The sequence below is a fragment of the Microtus oregoni genome, unplaced genomic scaffold (genome assembly GCF_018167655.1).
Source record: "Microtus oregoni isolate MIOR12 unplaced genomic scaffold, Mior012 000036F_ref0000092, whole genome shotgun sequence".
Lineage (NCBI taxonomy): Eukaryota > Metazoa > Chordata > Mammalia > Rodentia > Cricetidae > Microtus > Microtus oregoni.
The window spans coordinates 1,003,352-1,023,188 of NW_024543095.1; the positions used below are offsets into that span (position 1 = coordinate 1,003,352).

Consider the following 19,837-nt stretch of genomic DNA (forward strand, 5'->3'; position numbering starts at 1 on the left):
AAGTGAGGCTTATTTTGACTGTCAATTTGAGTGGACGAAGAAACACCTATGGAGTTAGTGACACACACCTATGCATACATCAGAGAGGGGGTTTGTGGAGTCAGTTAACTGAGGGTGGAAATCCCACTCAAAATGTGAGTGGCAAAATCCCACGGGCTGGGGTCCTAGACCGAGAAAAGAGAAAAAGTTGGCTAAGCGTGAACACCCAGGGCAGCTGTTTGGGAGCTGTGGCACCCACTTCCAGACGCAGTCTAGGTGTTCTCAATTATGCTAGTGAAAGCAGATGTGAGGTCTCCACGCCTGAGGAACCCGCCTGGGCAAACGCGTGAGCCTGACCTTTGTCAGACCCTCCAATCCCACCTGCCTCAACTTGGGAGCAGTTGGGTGGCCCACTGCAGCTAACACTGCATCTCAGCTAGACTCTCTTAGGCTTGGCCTCCCAGGTGCGCAGGATGCATGGTGATAGGACCCAAAGGAGAGGCATGTGGGGTGGTTGTGGCTGAAGATTTTATTTCAAGTAAGCCAGCCTGGTCAGGCCAAGGCTCCCTGGCGTCAGCCACCTGGTTTCAGGCTCTGAACTCGAAGTAAAGGTCCCTCCGTTGCCGCTCTTGTGAGGAGACTCTCTTCCCTGATGGGAAGGTCTGGTAGGGCTTCAGGTAGTCAGGGGACACTCTGAGAAGGTGCCACTTACTCTTCGGGCTCAGAGGAGGCCTGGGGGTAAGGATGGGGCTGTCGTCAGGCAGTGTGCCTGGTGGGAAGGGTAAAAAGTGTTCACCATAACCCCATGTACCCACAAGGGCTTTGTGGCCCTGTGGCCATTCAGCAGTGTGACATCAGCAAAGTCACATGGACCTGGGTATGGATGCTGGTCCCATCTCCTGCTGGAAGCAAACCCATGTGACAGTGAGCTGCTGTTACTGTTACACTATTGGCTTTGTTCTAAATGAAGCTCCGCAGAGAAGGCAAGGCAAGGAGTAAACACTCAGCTGTTCTAGGAGATGGTAGTCAATGGTGATGTTACAGTAGGAATGATGGTGGTGATGGATGGTGAATGTGATGGCAGTGATGGTGGTGGTGGTGATGGCAGTGATGGTGGTGGTGGTGGTGGTGGTGGTGGTGGTGGTGGTGGTGATGGTGGTGGTGGTGATGATGGTGATGGTGGTGATAGTGGTGGTGATGCGGTGATAATGATGGTGTTGCTGGTGGTGGTGATAGTGATGATGGTGGTGATGGTGGTGGTGGTGGTGATGGCGGTGATGGTGGTGGTGATGCGGTGATAATGATGGTGTTGCTGGTGGTGGTGATAGTGATGATGGTGGTGATGGTGGTGGTGGTGGTGATGGCGGTGATGGCGGTGATGGTGGTGATGGCGGTGATGGCGGTGATGGCGGTGATGGTGGTGATGGTGGTGATGGCGGTGATGATGATGGTGTTGCTGGTGGTGGTGATAGTGATGATGGTAGTGATGGTGGTGATGGTGGTGGTGATGCGGTGATAATGATGGTGTTGCTGGTGGTGGTGATAGTGATGATGGTGGTGATGGTGGTGGTGGTGGTGATGGCGGTGATGGTGGTGATGGCGGTGATGGTGGTGATGGCGGTGATGGCGGTGATGGTGGTGATGGCGGTGATGGCGGTGATGGTGGTGATGGCGGTGATGGCGGTGATGGCGGTGATGGCGGTGATGATGATGGTGTTACTGGTGGTGGTGATAGTGATGATGGCAGTGATGGTGATGGTGGTGATGGCAGTGATGGTGGTGATAGTGATGATGGCAGTGATGGTGGTGGTGGTGGTGGTGGTGGTGGTGGTGATGGTGGTGATGGAATTCCAGAAAGGTAGAGACTCTTCAGGCTATAGAACTGGTCACTGACCTTCCCTAGGCACTTAAGATTAACTGTCTGGGTCAGGCATGGCACTGTCTTATGGACTACCAGGTAATTTGGTGAAAAAACAAGATCCAGTGGTCTGAAGATTCAAGAAGAACACATCTGGCACAATGCCAGGAGACCTGTCTCCATGGAGACACACTCAGAATCGCCTCATTAGAAAGAAGGTCAACTCAAAGGCTGAGTTGATAGTAGCAGACATGGGTCTCTTCCCAGACTAGGACCCCAGCCACCAGGCCACCCAGCACAAGCTTCTGAGGTCCTCGCTGGACTCAGTTTACCTGTTTATCCACAGAGAGGCACTTCTAGAGGCAGTGGGACAATGTCTGCAGAATCTATTGAATGGTGTGGGAACAGTTGCTTATTGACAGCTGGATGCTGAGGCCGGGGCTCTTGAGGTACACAGGGCTTATGGAGGGTTAGAGCCCCAAACCTGCCCACTGACCTCCTACGAGCCCCTCCCCAGAAAAGGGAGGTGGGATGCAAGAGATGGGTGAAGAACGAATGGGCTTGGAGTGTTGCGTCTCTAACCAGGCACAACCCACCGCTCTACCAAAGCCACAGTCGCCTAGGAATAAGCTTGTGATCCCTTGAGTGGCAAGAGGAAAGACACCGCCTGGCTCACCTTACAGAGCAAAATAGGTCTGATCTGGAGGTGGGCCGAGGCTCTCCCAGATAAGCCCAGGCGTGAGGGCTAGGCTGTAACATGCTTTCTTACATGTTTTTACTTGGTTAGTTAAGCTTTTAAGATGTTTTCAAGTTCTTAGTGTGCAAGTAGGTTCCCAGAACAACCCAGACTGGGCTCCACAGGAGAGGGCAAGAAGGTGGGGGTGGCAAGCCCATCTCTAGTGGATGTAGTATCCCATTCAACCACCAGAGGGCAGCAGCAGCTCCAGGTTTAACTGGTGCAGCTTTGAGAGCAGGCCTTTGCAGAGGAAGCAGAGGGCAGGTTCCCACCAGCAGAGGCTGTGGAGTATGCACCTGGTCAGGAAAGCACTTCCTGATTGTGCCCACACAGGTTCCTGGCATTCTCCCTCCACCAGGTCCTGGGCCTGGGACCTTCTCTGCAATGCAACTGCTTCTGTACCACAGGCGCCACAGGTTAGGTTGCTAATTGGTTTTGAGTGTTAGGGCTCTAGGGCTGGATGAGGAGTGGGTGCCCTGTGGATGTGTGTGTTTGGGTGTTCCCAACAGGGAGGAAGACAGGGACACTCACAAGTCGGTGGGTATGGGGTACCGGCTCTGCTCCTTCACAGGCAGCACGAAGTAGGGAACGCGGGGCACCGTGCCAGTCTTGTCCTTGTAGTACTGCCGCTGCTGTTGTACTGTCTACAGTTCAGTCAAAGAACACACAACGGGGTGTTACTGCATCACCCGTTCCCGGCTGTACCTAGTCAGGAGTGAGACGTCTCCTCCCATGCTCCTGGCAGAATCTCCAGGGATCCTGGAACTCAGCTCAATGGCTAACCAGATGTTGTCCTCAATGCCTCATGCCCACACAAGCATGCCCTAAGTACACCGCTGCCCACACAAGCATGCCCTGAGCACACCGCTGCCCACACAAGCATGCCCTGAGCACACCGCTGTCCACACAAGCATGCTCTAAGCACACCGCTGTCCACACAAGCATGCCCTAAGCACACCGCTGTCCACACAAGCATGTTCTAAGCACACCGCTGTCCACACAAGCATGTTCTAAGCACACCTACCCATGTCCACACAACCATGCCCTGAGCACACCGCTGTCCACACAAGCATGCTCTAAGCACACCGCTGTCCACACAAGCATGCTCTAAGCACACCGCTGTCCACACAAGCATGCCCTAAGCACACCGCTGTCCACACAAGCATGCCCTAAGCACACCGCTGTCCACACAAGCATGCCCTAAGCACACCGCTGTCCACACAAGCATGCCCTAAGCACACCGCTGTCCACACAAGCATGCCCTGAGCACACCACTGTCCACACAAGCATGCCCTGAGCACACCGCTGTCCACACAAGCATGCCCTGAGCACACTGCTGTCCACACAAGCATGCCCTGAGCACACCGCTGTCCACACAAGCATGCTCTAAGCACACCGCTGTCCACACAAGCATGTTCTAAGCACACCGCTGTCCACACAAGCATGTTCTAAGCACACCTACCCATGTCCACACAACCATGCCCTGAGCACACCGCTGTCTACACAAGCATGCCCTGAGCACACCGCTGTCTACACAAGCATGCCCTGAGCACACCGCTGTCCACACAAGCATGCCCTGAGCACACCGCTGTCCACACAAGCATGTTCTAAGCACACGTACCCATGTCCACACAAGCATGCCCTGAGCACACTGCTGCCCACACACGCTCTGCTTCTTCACTCCTGGAGCAGCTGTGTCTGTGAGAGTCAAAAGGAAAAGAAAGGCTGCCACTGACCCACTGAGATGATCCCGTAGCTTCTTAAAACCTGGGATTGGCTACTCATCCTGCCCCTGGGGAATGTCCTTCACTGGGACAAGTCCCCCGCTCTGGCATCAGGCAGGGTCTGTATCCTTCCTACCAGGCTGTGTGTGAGTGTGTGCGTGTGTGTGTGAGAGGAAGGGAGGGAGGTATGAGGGAAAATGCTTCCAAGAACAGGGCTCCTAGATTTAGCATGAACCAAACCCTCTTTCCAACCAAGTCCTGTATGCTGTGCTGCATTGGGAACACCTGATGAGCCAGGGAAGCAAAAGTACCAGTGGTGTGGCTAGGTCCCTTTCATCCTCATCTCTTCATCTGACATTTTGGTCCAATGTGGGCTAAGGATGACCTGGGGCACACTCTAAGGGGAATGGGAACTGTGGAGGGTGAGTGGGTACCAAGAAATTTCAGTGGAGCCTTTGATTGTGTATGATTTTCCCTGGGGTTTGTTTTGGGTCTTTTCTTCAGGGAAGAAGTAAGCAAGCTGGCTAGTTTCACGTCAGTTTGATACAAGCTAGAGTCGCTTAGAACCTCAACTGAGAAAAAGCCCCCACCAGTTTGGCCTGTAGGCAAGCCTGAGGGGCATTTTGTTGATTGGTGATTTATGTGAGAGGTCCCAGGCCTTTGTGGGTGGTGCTGTCTCTGGTAGGTGGTCCCAGAGCAGCCACAGGGAGCAAGCTAAAACATAGCATTTCCCCCCTGGCTTCTTGCTCCAGCTCCTGCCTTCAGGTTTCTGTCCTGACTTCCTTTGATAGTGGACTGTAATATGGAAATGTAAGCCAAATAAACTCTTTTCTCCCTAAATTGCTTTTGTTATAGTGTTTTATCACAGCAAGAGAGACTAAGACAGGGCCAGGGAATCAAAAAAATAGAGGGAGTGAAGGAAGGGGCTGGAGTTTCGTTGAAGGTTCCCCAAGTCCACTGACTGTGGACAGAGCAAGACAGAACCACAAAAACCCCTGGACTACGGAAGATCTCCTTGGGCCCTGAAACTTTGAAAAAGGCACCCCCCGCCCCCCCAGCCATCCAGGCCTTTCCAGGCTGGGGCTGCAGGCAGCTCACCTGGTAGAAGTTAGTGATCTCGGAGTTGCGCCCTTTGTCCAGGTTGAACCGCGTGTAGATGGGCATATGCAGCCAGCGACCCCAGTTCTGCACTTGGCTATCCAGCACCAGGGAGGGGTTAGGGGAGAAGATGGTGGGAAAGCGGCCTCCACTGAGGAGTGCATAGCTCTTCTCCAAGGCTGCATTGCGGAGGTCCTGGAAGTACTTGAAGGTGGTGTTGCCATATGGGGAGCCGAAGGAGGAAGCCACACCGGGGACATGGCCTTTATACCTGCAGTGACAGTGGGGAGGGGTGGGTGGAGGAAGTTGCAACTTCATGACAACCATAGTAGCTCTCAGACAGGCCCTTGGCAACTGAGGGTTCTTGTGTCCCTCGGCTGTGAAAGGATTCTTAAAGAGCACTAGCCTGCTCAGCTCTTTGGGGGAAGGTCACGTGAACAGGCCTCTGGGCGGCTTCTTTGGCACAGAGGGGTTGGCTGGGTTGCTGTCCTCCAGACCACAGATCTCTGAACCTCTCAGGGGGACTAAGGACAAGTGACCCACACACAGATCCCCCAGCTCTTTAAGGACTGACCAGGAGATTCCAGGGCTCTGTCTAACCCTGGTCTTCTGCAGTCATCGCATTATAGGAGACAGGAGAAGCTGGTGGGCTCAGCAGGGAAATGCTGTGTGTGTTTGGTTTTCTGCAGCACAGGCCTGGCTGGGTCTCGCTCCCATGAGCGAAAAGTTCCCTAAAGTTGTTGCACCTCCAACTAAACTTGTTTTTAAGGCTAAGTAGAGATGATTCCAACTTTATTAGTTTTAATTGAAGAGATTGGAGTTGGAGAGGTTGGAACGTTGCGGGTCCAGAGCCTAATCACATTCCATCCCGGGCTATCAATAGACCACTAAAGAGCCATGCCTTGCCTGCCTTTGTGCCCGGCCTAACATCCAGTGACTAATAGGTAAAGACAGCTTTGAGGGCATTAACTTAAACCCCTATTTTCTACCAACCGTAAGAACGCCATCAGATAAGATGTGGGGACTGCAACAGAGGACACTTGACCTACTCCAATGCATTTTTGAAGGGTCTTGATTCGTAGCTTTTTTTTAATTCTGTTTCTATTTAAAAACAAAACTTCATCAAGCCATTATCACGTTAGAACACGGAATTCAGGGTAACCTAACACTGAGTTCCGGGCCCACAGGCACCCATATTTGGCTCTAGAATAAGCTCTCTCCTCTCCTTTGAGGTGAGAGTTGTGTTGATTTTAAATTCTTTTTGAAAAGGTCGTACATGAGTGCTAGATTTCCTTCATGTCCATCTGCCCCTCTTCCAACTCCTCCCACTCCTTGTGGTTTTCAGGTTGACACCCCCATGACCTCACGAGAGGCTTGTCCAAATGACCTGGGGGACCTGACCAAGGATCTGTGGTGCCAAACACCCTAGAACAACTCTTTTGATGCCAGGGAGGCCCAGCAAAAGGGACAGAAGATGGGCTTAGCGACCCTTCCGAGATGGAAGACCCTTGGCTACATGAGACTTACAGAGAGAGGCTGCCCAGCACATCAGACAGACTGAAGCTTTCCAGTCTACATGGTCCCTATCGCCTTCCAGTTCTCACATTCCAGCACCTGATTCTCCTTCGGGCTGCTCTTGAAACTGCTGATAATGACCTCCCCTCTGTTAGTGCAGAGGACATCTCCTATCCACCCTGGAAAAGTCACTTTTGGTTGCCCTGTTCTTTGTATCCACTTCCCTGATCATTCTTTTGAGTCTCTTTATCCTTTTCCATTCATCTGAGGGAGAGACAGAGACAGAAAGAGACAGAGAAAGCATACATGTGTGGAGGTCAGAGGTCAATGTTGGGTTCTTCTTCCATTGCTCTCCACCTGATTTTTTGAGACAGGGTCTCTCACTAATCCAGAGCTTAGCTGGTTGGACTGGCTCTCTAGTGAGCGCTGTGAGCCCCGCAGACTCCCACTGCTCAAGTTATTGATATGTTCTGCCGTACTTGGACTTTAAGCTTTTATGTGTGTGCTAAGCAGCTGGACTCAGACCCTCAATCCACCTGTCTTAGTCACTGTTCTACTATTGCTGTGAAGAAACTCCATGAGCAAGGCAACTCCTATAAAGGAAAAGTGTTTAAATGGAAGCTTACTTAGAGTTCCAGGGGCTTAGCTCATTATCATCAGTTGCTGAGTTACATCCTGATCCATAGACCGAGAAGAAGAGAGAAACACTGTGCTTGGTATGAGCACTTGAAACCTCAAAGCCCATCCCCAGTGACACGCTTCCTTCAATAAGGCCACACCTACTCCAATAAGACCACACCTCCAAATACTTCTAATTGTGAGGATATACTGGATCAAAAAGCAAGATCTAAAACCAGCAGGACAAACTCCAAATTCTGCAATTCCATGTCCGGTATCAAAGCATTCTTCCGCTCTCCAATTCCTTTCTGCTTTGTTGACTGCAACACACTTCTCTATTGGGCTGGTCCCACAACCAGTCGGCAGTTCTTCTTGGCAGACATCCTATATTTCTGGCATCTCCAACATCTCGAGGTCTCCAACAAAGTCCAGCCTTAACTTCACAGCTTCACACAAGGACCTCTTCAGAGAGGCCTCCATACAGGGACACCCTTGATGTACATCTGGCCTCAGCAGCTTTCCTTAGCCGCAGAGGGAGATTCCACAGCCCCTTTCCTGTATGTTCTTTGGTAAACCCAGAACTACACAGTCAACGCTGCCAAGTTCTTTTGCTTGTCGGGACTGGAACTTGGGCCCTTTTGTTCCATTGCATGTCTATTCGTTTTCTGTTGTTGATGGATTCCTTCACTGCTTAAACTTTCCTTTAATTCCCTCTCACAACCTCTTAAGGGCTGGGGTTCCTTTGGGGTCTGTTCTGACACACAAGCCATGGCCTTCACCATAATCTAGCCTAGGAGTCCTCTTCAAGCACAAAGTACACTACACATCTCCTTTGGTCCTTCCAGAGTGTGACTTCTCACGCCTACGTTGCCCACCAGTCTGGCCTTAACTCCATGAAGAGTTCCCCCTAGCTAGGGACAGCTTCCAGGTGAAAGTGTAGACATCTACCTCTCCCATCGGCCAGGCATCCCATCATCCCTCCACCTGGATCGCTTAAGCTCAGCCATATACCCTTCATTGAAACTTTGGCCATAACACCCTTGCTCTCCTAACTGTGCTCAAACCTCTGTTCCTTGAATCCATTCCCACAATCCAGACATGGCACTGCCCAACATCAAATCATTGGTGAAGTAGTTAAAAGCCTACCCCCCTGTATCCTCAAGGTCACCTAGTGTCCCAGGCCTAAAGGACCACTGTGACTCTATAGGTGACATGTTCCCTTGCTCTCTGTGCCCTCTCTTCTTTGCCTCCTTTTCCTGGGTCTCCTGAAATCAGGATGTCAGCCTGTTTATTCCACTCCCTCCTGTGAATCATTGCCTTCTCCCTCACTTTTTTTTTTTTTTTTTTTTGTAGCTTGGCTGAGTTGAAACTTACTACATAGACTAAACTGGCCTCAAACTCAGATATCTTCCTGCCTCTAGGTCTTGAGTGTATTACCCTGCTCTGCTTCCCAATACTAAATGGTTCCTTAAGACTTGTCAAATACCACGCCTAAGAGCTTCTTCCTCTTCCAGGTCTAAATGGGTATATCTGTTCCCTTTGCACCCTAAAGTTCCCTCCATCACCTGTGCCTCTTTCTGTGCTGTTCAGAGTGCTACCCCTCTTAATGCCCTCAGATGGCAAGCTTCTCAGATGCGGGATGGGTTTGTGTTTTACATATTTGAGTCCCTGGTTCTTCATAGTTGATTTGGCATGTGGGGAGAAAACAAGCTGTTTATTAAACAGGGAGAATGATGAGCAGATAGAATATCTACAGTAGCTGTGATGGACACAGTTGAACCTAGATTATCAAATACCAGAAGGCCAGTGACCATGTTCCTGGGATTTCCAATATATGTCCTAAGATGACAACCACTCTCCATGAGAACTGATGGCCAACCACACACCAGGGAAACCCCAGTTAAGCCCTGGTGGTACAGGGAACTACAGCTTGTCTGTTTCTACATTCCTGACTCTTATCAAGACCCAAGAGGGCCCCTTAGGCCTCTCTGCCTCTTTACAATGAATGCGGGCCTAGAATTAAGCAGTAATACATGATTTCTTTCCCTGCATTTTCAGAAAAAAAAAATGCAAGAAAACCATGTAGAGTGGCAAGCAGACCTGCTGCTTAATTTCCATTGTGATCAAAATATCTCAAGTTCCTCCGGTTCCTGGTCCCATTATTCCCTCCAGTGGGCCTGCCTGGTAACAAGGATGTGCCTGGCTCAGAGTGGCATGAAGTAGGCCGCAGAGGTGGCCAAGCTAGGAGATCCCGTCACTGGCTTCATGGGTCTCTCTCCAGCCCTTCCCTCTATTCTTTGACTCTATGGGCTTTTGATACTTTTCTATCCACTCCATAGCCCTTTCTTCTGGATCCTCCTGGACTTCCAGCTGACAGCCATGCAACATCTGATACAGAAACTGAGGGCTTGGGAGTCTTTGCTGACCTCTCCTGAGAGCCTGTGTGGCCACCATGGCCACTTCTGGAAGACAGAATCCTCCTTTCTACCATGGTATACCCCACCTGTGTCTGGAGTCTACCTTTCTTGCCTTCTGTTTTCCTCAGCCTCTGCCCTTCCTTCCTGCCATCTTTAATGTCTCCTTCTCTCCTCACTTCTGACCTCTGCCTACAGATGTGCCCTAGTCTTTTCTGGACTGTGAAGTTTTGTCGGAGGCTTTGCTGCCGCTCACATCCTACCATTTCTCCTTCTTTCTGTCTCCATCTCTCTAAAGAATGCCCCAGAACTTCTATCTTTGTTTCTTCAACCTGCTCTTTCCTGACTCTCTCAGTTCCACTTTTGTTTCTCTACTGGTTGAATCAAGTCCATCAATGTCTTTGGCTCACACTGGCCCTCTGCTACATTCGTGCCAATGATGATCCCTGCTTGGAAGGAAGAACTTTGAGAAGCAGAAGCAGAGTTCCTGAGATGTCTCATGCTGTAGAGAAAACCTCCTAAAAACGTAGTTCCAATAAGCTGCAAAGTCAAAGACAACAGGTATGAAAGGGAGGTCTTGCTTCACCTTTCCTTAGCTTCAGTGAGACTAGAGCTCCGTGACTCTCTTGCTGCTATGTTTTGCTGCTATGAGTTGACTGGGAACGTCGGGATGCTTATAGCTAACTTTCTCTCCTCTTCTTTGAAGGAGAGACACATGCTTTGCCTCACCATGCCAGAAGCCCCAATTAAATGTTTGCCTTATAAGAATTGTCGTGGTCATGGTGTCTCTTTGCAGCAGTAGGAACCCTAAATAAGACGCCACACCAATATCAAAGAAAGAAAAGAATGGAGGGAGGGAACGAGGGAGGGAGGAATGTGGGTCGTAGAGAACACTCTGCCGGAAGCATGCCTTGAGACTATGTCACCAGCCAGGTGGCCAGTCAGTCCTTTCCCAGCAGGAAGGTGTGAAAATAAAACAGTCACGGGCTCTCCCTAGAAGAAGAGCTGAGTGACAAACCCTGCCAATCAAGAGGTGATTCAAAGGAAGAACTAAGTTCAGTCAAACAGGAACTCTGTGAGAACGAGGGCTGGTGATCTTCCAACCTATTCAGGAACATGGCTAGGAATAGCAGCCAGGTGAGCGCTGCTTGCAGAACAGAAGCGAATGTTATAAAACCTGTCAAGGCAAAAATAACTTGAGCAACCAAAATTGAAAGGTGGGTGGAGGGGAGATGGGAGCGCACCGAGAATGTCTCCGCACAGTCAACCCATGCCATCGAAAATGGAAATACCACCAAAGGTACACGGCGTAATGACTCTGTCAGCCTCTGTTGGCTTTCACTCTCTGGCTGCCCACCCCCACCCCCACGCACCCCAGGATCTTGGAGGGATTAATATCTTTTTCTGATGAGTTGACATTTATCTAAATCTGCCTGATCTTCCCTTTTATTTAAGTTTCCTTCTCTTACATCCTAGTGAGATTAAATTTCACACTTTCATTTCGAGAGAGAAAATCAGGGCTAATTGTATTCTTTTACAAAATCACTTTTATGTGGCTTCACATCTGGCCCCTTTTTCAGGCCTAAGGTAGGGGTCACCAAACAGTAGCTTTCGGTGTTCATAACGCTCCCCAAACCTCTCTCTGCCTTCCTCTCCCCAACACTTATGCTCACCAGGACAACCTCAATTCTCATAGAGTCTTTCTTCAACCAAGTCCCTCCCTCCCCCCTGCAGTCCGGTCCATCTCCTCTACCGCCACCACTATAGTCTGTGTCCGGGTCAGGGCAATCTTCCTCACAATGGCCCACTTCCCTCCAGACACCCAGGCCTAGCAGAGTTGCACGCAGTGTTGCACCCTTAGTCTCTGATGCCATCAGCAGCTCCTCTGCCTGCAGGGCTGCTCTTCTGCCCCCAGAGGATTTGCCACCTTCTCATTTGGGAAGAACTAGTACTCTAAGCTGCCTCCCTGATCTCACCCTGCACCTCCCTGTGAATGTTTGCCTCTGGGATTATCATCCTTACATTTAGACTCAAATCCACACCGATCCTGGTTAGTATTGTGTTTCATTTTGTCAACTTGACACAGCTAGAGTCGTCTGGGGAGAGGGAACTTCAACTGAGAAAAGGCCTCCACCAGATTGCCTGTAGGCAGGTCTGTGGGGGTACTTTTTTTTAAATGAGTGATTGATGTGGGAGGTGCCACCCAGGACAGGTCATCCTGGGTCATAAACAAACAAACAAAAAAAAAAGGCTGAGCAAGCTATGGGGAGCAAGCCTGTAGCAGCTCCTCCATCGCCTTTGCTTTAGTCCCTGCCTTCCGGCTCCTGCTTGGCTTGAGTTCCCACTTTGACCTCCCTCCATAATGGCCTGTGATTGGGTTTGCAAGGTAAATAAACCCTTTTCTACTCAAGCTGCCTCTGGCCAGTGTCTTAACACAGCAATAGAAAGAAACTAAGGCAACAAGTGTCTACCTCTGTGTTCTTCCCGAGCCGCACCCCAGCCCCAGCACTCAATACATGTCCATAGGAGGAGCGACAAGTCCTGGTCGCTGGGGGCCCGGCGTCCCTGGCCTGTTCTAAAGGGAGTTCAGATTTCCAATGCACATAGAGCACCCCGCCCACAGGGCACTGGGCTCCTCAGAAGATAAGAGCTGTGGAAATGAGACTTGCCCTTAGGATTCTTCTCCTTGCCTCTCCCCAGCTCCCTGCCATCCTCCTCCTCTGCTCCCTGCCTTCCCACCCTCGCTGAATGCCAAGACATTTGCATCCCAATAGAATAGAAGCCCCCTCCTCCGCAACTCTCTTAAGTTCTGCCTGGCTTTCCTTCTCAATTCACAGCTCTGCCAGGTGTGTGCCTGTGCACGCATTCTCATTAGTAAGCACTCTGAGGACACAACAAGAAGCTAGGCGTGTGTCCCTTGGCTGTACCTGGATGTGCGGGCTTTCAACAGACCCCACAGGACTCCATACTAAGACCTTCTGCTGCCCTGTTTCCGTTGGCCCTTTGACAGAGGGGAATGGCAGTGGCGCAAGCTCATCTCCTACCCACCCCTTCTTCTATCCTTGACCACTCATCTGCCCCCACGTTCCTCCATCTACCTGCATATACAAGCTAGGAGATGCTGAGCCAGGCTCCCGGGCCAAGACCACAAATGGATTCTAAGGCCCATTGTGGATCCCTGTGTGTTCAGGGAGCAATCCCATCCCTGCCTCTTAACAGCACTGGCTGGCCCCATAGCTGACATTAAAATTAATTACCATGAGCATCAGGGATCCCTTGAGCAGCCTTATTAACTAATTAACTTGCTACATTCGGCGTGTTCCCATTCCGCGCACAGCCTCTTCTCTGCTGTACCTTCCATTGAGGATGGAGCTGAAGGCGTCCTCCCACTCCACCCCATCCCCTGGCAGAACCTGTGAGGGCTCCCCACTGCCTATGGAATTAAGAAGAAAGCAGGCCAGCTTTGGCGGGGGAGGGGGGGGTCCCTAGCTGTGGGCCTGTGTGAGGAATCTTGCCAACCTTGTTCTTAACTTTCCTATAGAAGCTTTCACACTCTAGCCAACTAGACTGCTGCTTTGAGAACACAGAACCTCCAGCCTTTGCTTTTGCTCAAGCCCTCCCCTCTATCCAGAGGGTTCCCTTCCCCTTTCATCCAGAGGGTGCCACCCTTTTCATCCAGAGGGTTCCCTCCCCTCCTTCCCTTCCTTCCCCTCCCTCCCCTCCCTCCTCCACGATCGATCATATTTGCCATTCCAGGAGATGCCAACTACACTCTTTTTCTTAAACAGTGCTATGAATTGAACCTGGGGCCTCATGCACACTAGGCAAGTGCTCTATCATTGAACTAAATTCCCAACCCAAGTACTCTCATGTCCAGGAAGCCTTGAATGATTGATTCCAAGGCCCTGCTCACCCACTGTTCAGCTGTCTATTCCTTGGCCTGTCCACATTCTATTGTATTTGAAATGGCCTGAGCCCTTCCACTGTTCCTATCTGTGCTCCTGCCATTCCTACCCTAAGGTGCTCTGTAAGTGTTTACGAGACTGAATTGACAAGTGGGGGCTTGTTTTAGAGAGCCCATCTTTCTCTAGGAAAGGAGGAGAACCTCTGAAACAAAGTCTGGGTTTCCAGGCTCCAGATGCTCTGTTCTCATGGCTCCTTAATGTCCCGGCAGGTGTAGAAGCACCGGTTACCTAAGTAACACCTCAGATTAGCTCAGGCCTGAGATCTAAGGAGGAGATGGCCTTGGGCAGAGGTGCTGAGAGAAGGCAGGTAAAATGGCTTCCCGGAGGACCACAGCAAATGAAAACAGGCTTCCACGGAGATGGGACTCCCTGAAGGGCAGAGTCCAGAGGAGGAGAGTGAGGTTTCAGAGTCTGATGTCTGCTTGGGGGCCACCTATACATGTAGCTGAGACGAGAGAATCACAGAAGGTAGCTGCCCACTGGCCTTAGTCAGATCCCGCAGCCTAAGGCTGAGCTGTCAGAAGGTTGCACGCTGGGAGAATCTTTTTAAAAAGATGCTTAGACTGGGGCCTGCCCTGTCACCAAGGTCCTCCACTCTGGAATTACCAGGGAAGACTGGAAAACCTCATTTTGTGCCTTTACCTCTACATGTGTCCCAAGGAAGGATATAAACAAAAGCTCTCACATCTAACATGGAGGACCACATCCGGTTGAGACAGCCCCTGTTTCATACTCCGCGATGGACTGGCCCATCTTGGAGGCAGCACCTCCATGTGCTAGGCCTGCCTTGAGCCCTGCCCAACCCTATCCGCTCTGTTCCACCTTTTCTCTCTCATCCCAGAAGCCATAGGCCCCAGGGAGCTGGCAGATGAGAGAATGGTTGCTAGCACTTGCTTGACTTGGCCTCAAATGAGTGGTTGCAAAAATTTCAGCTATGGCCGGGCAGTGGTGGTATACGCCTTTAATCCCAGCACTGGGGAGGCAGAGGCAGGCGGATCTCTGTGAGTTCGAGGCCAGCCTGGTCTACAAGAGCTAGTTCCGGGACGGGCACCAAAGCTACAGAGAAAAGCTGTCTTGAAAAACAAAACAACAAAAAAAAAAATTCAGCTATGTATCTGTGCTAAAAAGCCTAGTTTTAAACAACAAGTGAATAAATCACCAGTGTAAAAAAAATTGAGTTATTTAAAGTTGTAATTAAACAAATGGTATGAAAACTAAGATAATAAGTGTGCAAACAGTCAACACAGAGTGTATCATCTGTGTTCTCTAGTTTTTATCTGTGGAATTTACAGTGCAGACGCAGACAAGCCTCCTATTCCAGGAGAATTTATCTGTCCAAAAATCTCCAGTTATTCAACTCTCTGTATTCACTTTCTTCCTATACATATTGGCTTATGATAAAGTTTAACTAGAGATTAGCAATAACTAATGGTGTAATGAGATAATTGCAACAATACACTAATAAAAATTATTTAAAGCTTATGAATCATTTGTCCCTGGAAACTTCTATTCTTATTTTCAGGCTGAGTTGACCTTGGGAAACTGAAATTGCTGAAAGTCGATATCCCATGTGGTGGTGTGTTATCTCACACCTTCTCAGATTTAGAGCCACCATGGTGACATCTTGAAACTAGCTACCTGGAGGGTTTCTGACACAGATCCAGGAGAATGCTACAAACCCATGCTTTCTTCTCTGGAGTGATCTTCAAGAAGAAGGTTGGGCATGAATGAACGTACAGAGAGCCTAGGCGTGCTGGTGGAGGTGAAGGGTCACACCTGACCTGCAGCAGAGGGCAGGCCCTCACAGGAGCTGGTCTTAACCCTTCAAATGGTTTATGGTCCCAGGGCCTGTGAACCAAGAGTTCTCTGCCCAATACAGTGCGGCACCTAAGCCAGGTACATACAGATAACATCTACAATATACAGAAGGTGTCTGGACAATGTGCTACTTTGAAACAGCAAGAAACAAAACAGGTCATCTTGACAGCCATCCGAACACTGTCATCATCACCATCATCATCATCACGATCGTGATCACCCTTCTCTTCCCGTGCTGCCCCCTGTAGCTTCAGGCACTGAGCACAGCAGTGTTGTAATGAACAGCAATAGATAACAGCTACCTAGAGCAAGGCTCTGTGAGCATCGATTTCTTTTCCTCTAACTTGCACACGCATCTTCATTCATAGATAAGGTAAGTAGAACAGAGTGGGGATGAAGACTTCCCCAAGGTGATGGAATGATAAGGGCCCATTCAAGCCCCGGCTGGCTGACTCTCTCACCTTCTACTCTCTTCCCTCCCTGCCCAGTCAATGGGGCCTGTGATGGACTCCAGGAAGGTTCAGGTAGACATTGGGATAAAGCAGAATATTGAAGTCATGAAGGTGCGTGGAGTGTCCCTGGACAAGAAGCTTATTCCTTCTCTTGGTGGCTATGAAATCTTTTTTACTTGTTAATTTTGAGGAGATGGTGCTGTGTGTGTCATGGCCAGTGTGCAGGGGTCGGAGAAGAACTGTCTGGAGTATGTTCTCTTCTCCTGCCACCACGTGGGTCCCAGGGATTGAACTTGGATCATCAAGTTCCTTTACTCATTGGGCCATCACACTGGGCCTTAGAGACCTTACCATAGAGGGGCTTGGAATGGACATATCACAGTGTGAGCCTAGCACACAGCTGGAGATTTATGGTGTTACTGCCAGGTACCAGAGACCTGGCTCCATCCCAGCTCTTAGAGATCATGCATAGGTAGGTCCCCATGGCCATATCTGAAACAGCAAGAATGTGGGCTATGAGAGCTGTGTGGTCCTCACCAACCAAATATTCTCTGCCTGTGGATAAAACTACAAAGGAAGTGATTTGAGTGTCCGAGAGAGACTGGCTGTTCTTTAAAATCTGTGATTAATGTTTGAAAAAGAGCAGGAAAAAAATAATTATCCAGGCGAGGTAGGGGATCCTGGATTCCTTCATTAAGTTAACAGAATTGCCAACGAGGTGTAGAAACACCAGATGGCTTACTTCGTTCCTGGTTCATGGGGACCCTTAATGAAAGCACCCCCTCTCCCAGCAAGATCTTGACAAGAAAGCAGCAGACATAGACTCAGCTGCTCAGTCTAGTCCAGGCTAGTGAAGCCTCCTTTATGGCCACTCGTCATGACTCTTTCTAAAGGCATCATGGGATAGGATGTGGCTTCAAGGGAACTGTAGATGAGCAGTATGCTAAGAGAGGCACTGTGGGGGCTGCCCTGAGATTACAGCTCCCACAGCCTCCAGAGTGAGGGAATAGTGGGGCAGGGCCGCGGGCACCCCAGGTCTTGCTCAGCAGGCAATAAAGAACCAAGGGGTCTGATGGCAGAGGCTCTTCCAATAAAAGCCTGTGGAGGCTTAAGAAAAATAAAGTATCAATGTATCAAGTCATACCTCATGACAGACACCCAGAATATTGCAAAACCACTGCTAACTATGGCCACAAAGATGGATTTGAACTAAACCTTATGTATTTATATGAGAGCCAGGCCTGGTGCCATGGGCTTCTAATGCCAGCGCTCAGGAGACTGAGGCAGGAGCATCAAAGGTTCAAGGACAGCCTAGTTTAACTCAAGAGCGCAAGGTCTGTCTAGGTAAATTCATGAGACCCTATCTCAAAATCTAAAGAAAAGAAAATCTAAATAGAAGGCTGGAACCCCTCAAGAGTAACCTCTCCCCTTATCTGTCTGTTTTCCCAGGATCCTAGAGTTCGCCTGGCAATGCCCCATGAGCACCCAACATCTTTTCCAAGTGAAGAAAGAATGAACAGGCAAGCTCCAAGGCGAGCTGATCAACACTCCTGGCTTGCCTTTGGGAAACTCCCATGCTTTTGTAAAACCACTTCTGTCTGGCGGCAGTCAGAGTAGCTTTGGAGCTGACTGAACGCCAGAGAAAGGCCCCGTCCACAGACAGGCCGGATGGAAACTAGAGCCCCAGCCTCTGGTTGCAGCTACTTCAGCGTGTGCTGTTTCTAAAATTGACGGTGCCTTGTTGCAGCTTCTGGAAAACAATTCAAATTTTATGCAGAATAGGCTGTGTTCTGTTGAGGCTGGGGGTTTCCCGTTTGCAGTCTGCTCAGTTTGTAGAAGAGAGTATGTGTAAAAGTCAGGTGGATAATGTACTCTACCAACTGTCAAATACTGCCCTGCCAGGCTTTGCCAGCCATGTCCACCCAACCTCAGCTCCGCCTTCAATCCATAAATACTCATCTTCCTGGAATACCCAGCATGCCCTCCTACTCCTCCTTACATTATTCCTCTGCTGCTCCAAACACGCACGTTTTCATCTTTTCCTTCCTCACTCTGGCCCCATCCATAGCAGATGGGATCATCCCGAGCTAATTCTCAGCCATCAACTTCTCCAGTCCCATCACCTGCCTGCTTGTTGTTATAGCAGAAAAGTCATCAAAGCCAAGAAGGAAAAGTGGCCAGATGGGGTTCCTTGAAGTCCCCCAGATTGGGAGGGCGGAGCATCGGCGTCCTGGCAGGTGTGTGCAGTGGGGAGGAGGAGGGCTCTGACGGGCAAGTTCAGGTGTGCCAGGGTGCCTGGCGGCTTACCCGGGCATGAGGGCGGGGGGCACGAAGGCGGCATTGAATTCGGTCAATAGTGTGCCCGCGCTACGGGAGGCCATGGTGGGTGCTGCGAGCCCCAGCGCTGTGGCTCTCGGCTCAGCCCTGCAGTAAACAGCCAGCTGGTCACCCGGCAACCATGTGCCTGGCAACCCGAGCTCGTTCTGGGACAGTGAGTCCTCGGCAGTGTGCTCCCTAGACGGCCTCTCTCGCCCCACCATCCCCACAAGTTTTCTGTGTGGCTCCCCCAAGTCTCCCTGGCATCCAGCCTAGGCGTTCACATTTGGTGGGGAAGTGAAAAGGCTAGGTCGCTCCTGAAGCGGTTCTCAATGATTCAGTTTGGACCACTAGGACGCTCAGGGCTCCCTCCATCTTTGAGGCTCCAAGAAATGGCTCCATGATGGGCCGTCACTAGGTGTGTGGTTTCCCAACCCCGTCATTTCAGAGTTCTGTATTCATTTCTTCATTACTCTCCCCGTATCCCTTTGAGCTTCCTTTCCCACGTTCCTCAGACAGGGTGAGCTGTGTTTGGTGATTTGTACCTGTAATCCCATTTTCAGAGGCTGAGGCAGGAGGATTGCTAGTTTGAGGATAGCCTAGGCAACTTGGCGAGACCCTGACAGGAGCAGAGGAAGGACGGGGGAGGAGAGGGAGGGTGTGGATGTTATAGTTTGAGTCTAGAATATCCCTCACCAGCTCCTGTCTTGAGCCTTGTTCCCTGGTGGCTTTTACTTTTCTTATAAGAGATGGTCCCTGGCAGGAGTGAGTGGCTACTAGGGCACCCTTGGAAAGTCATGCTTTGGCCCCTGGTTCTGGCCTCTCTCTGTTTTCTCATCACCGAGCTGTGAATAGAGCTGTCCTTCCTTGCCTCCCCACTATGCTAGGTTGAAACTGTTGTCTAAAATAAAGCCTGGCTCTGTTAAGTTGTTTCGGTCCATTATTTTGTTAGGATGATATGGAAGTAAATACTGAAGCGAGTGGTTTCGATTTGTCTCAGTTCATTCTGGGCAGGAATCTTCAGGGTTGGTGTAGCGGCGTAAATGAAGGCAGACAGAAATTATAAGAATATATTCAGCTTTAATTAGGGAAAGACTCACAGAACCTGTGGTTCCAGCGGAGAATAGGAAAGCAGAAGGGGCGGGGGAGAGCACACCAGCAATATTTATTAGTAAAACAATATCCTCAGGCCACCCCGCCCTACAAGCAAGGTGATTGGCTGGGGCTACCCCTACAGGTTGGGTTTTCCTCCAGTCATCAAAGCCCTAAAATTCACATAAGATTTGCTTTACATAAACTGTCTCTCTCCATAAGGCTTTTCCAGAGGCAAATCTAGGTCCCATC

The 19,837-nt window shown here is 50.2% G+C and overlaps 1 protein-coding gene across 1 annotated transcript; it reads right to left on the reverse strand.

The window, feature by feature from the left end:
* Nucleotides 1-566: 566 nt before the first annotated feature.
* LOC121432805 (protein FAM166C-like) lies at nucleotides 567-18,558 on the reverse strand. Its single transcript, XM_041630956.1, has 4 exons — nucleotides 18,485-18,558; nucleotides 5,396-5,666; nucleotides 3,105-3,217; nucleotides 567-711 (listed from the first exon to the last, which is right to left on the reverse strand). Exons 1-4 carry the CDS (start codon nucleotides 18,556-18,558, stop codon nucleotides 567-569), a joined length of 603 nt encoding a protein of 200 aa, XP_041486890.1.
* Between the last annotated feature and the right edge of the window lie 1,279 nt (nucleotides 18,559-19,837).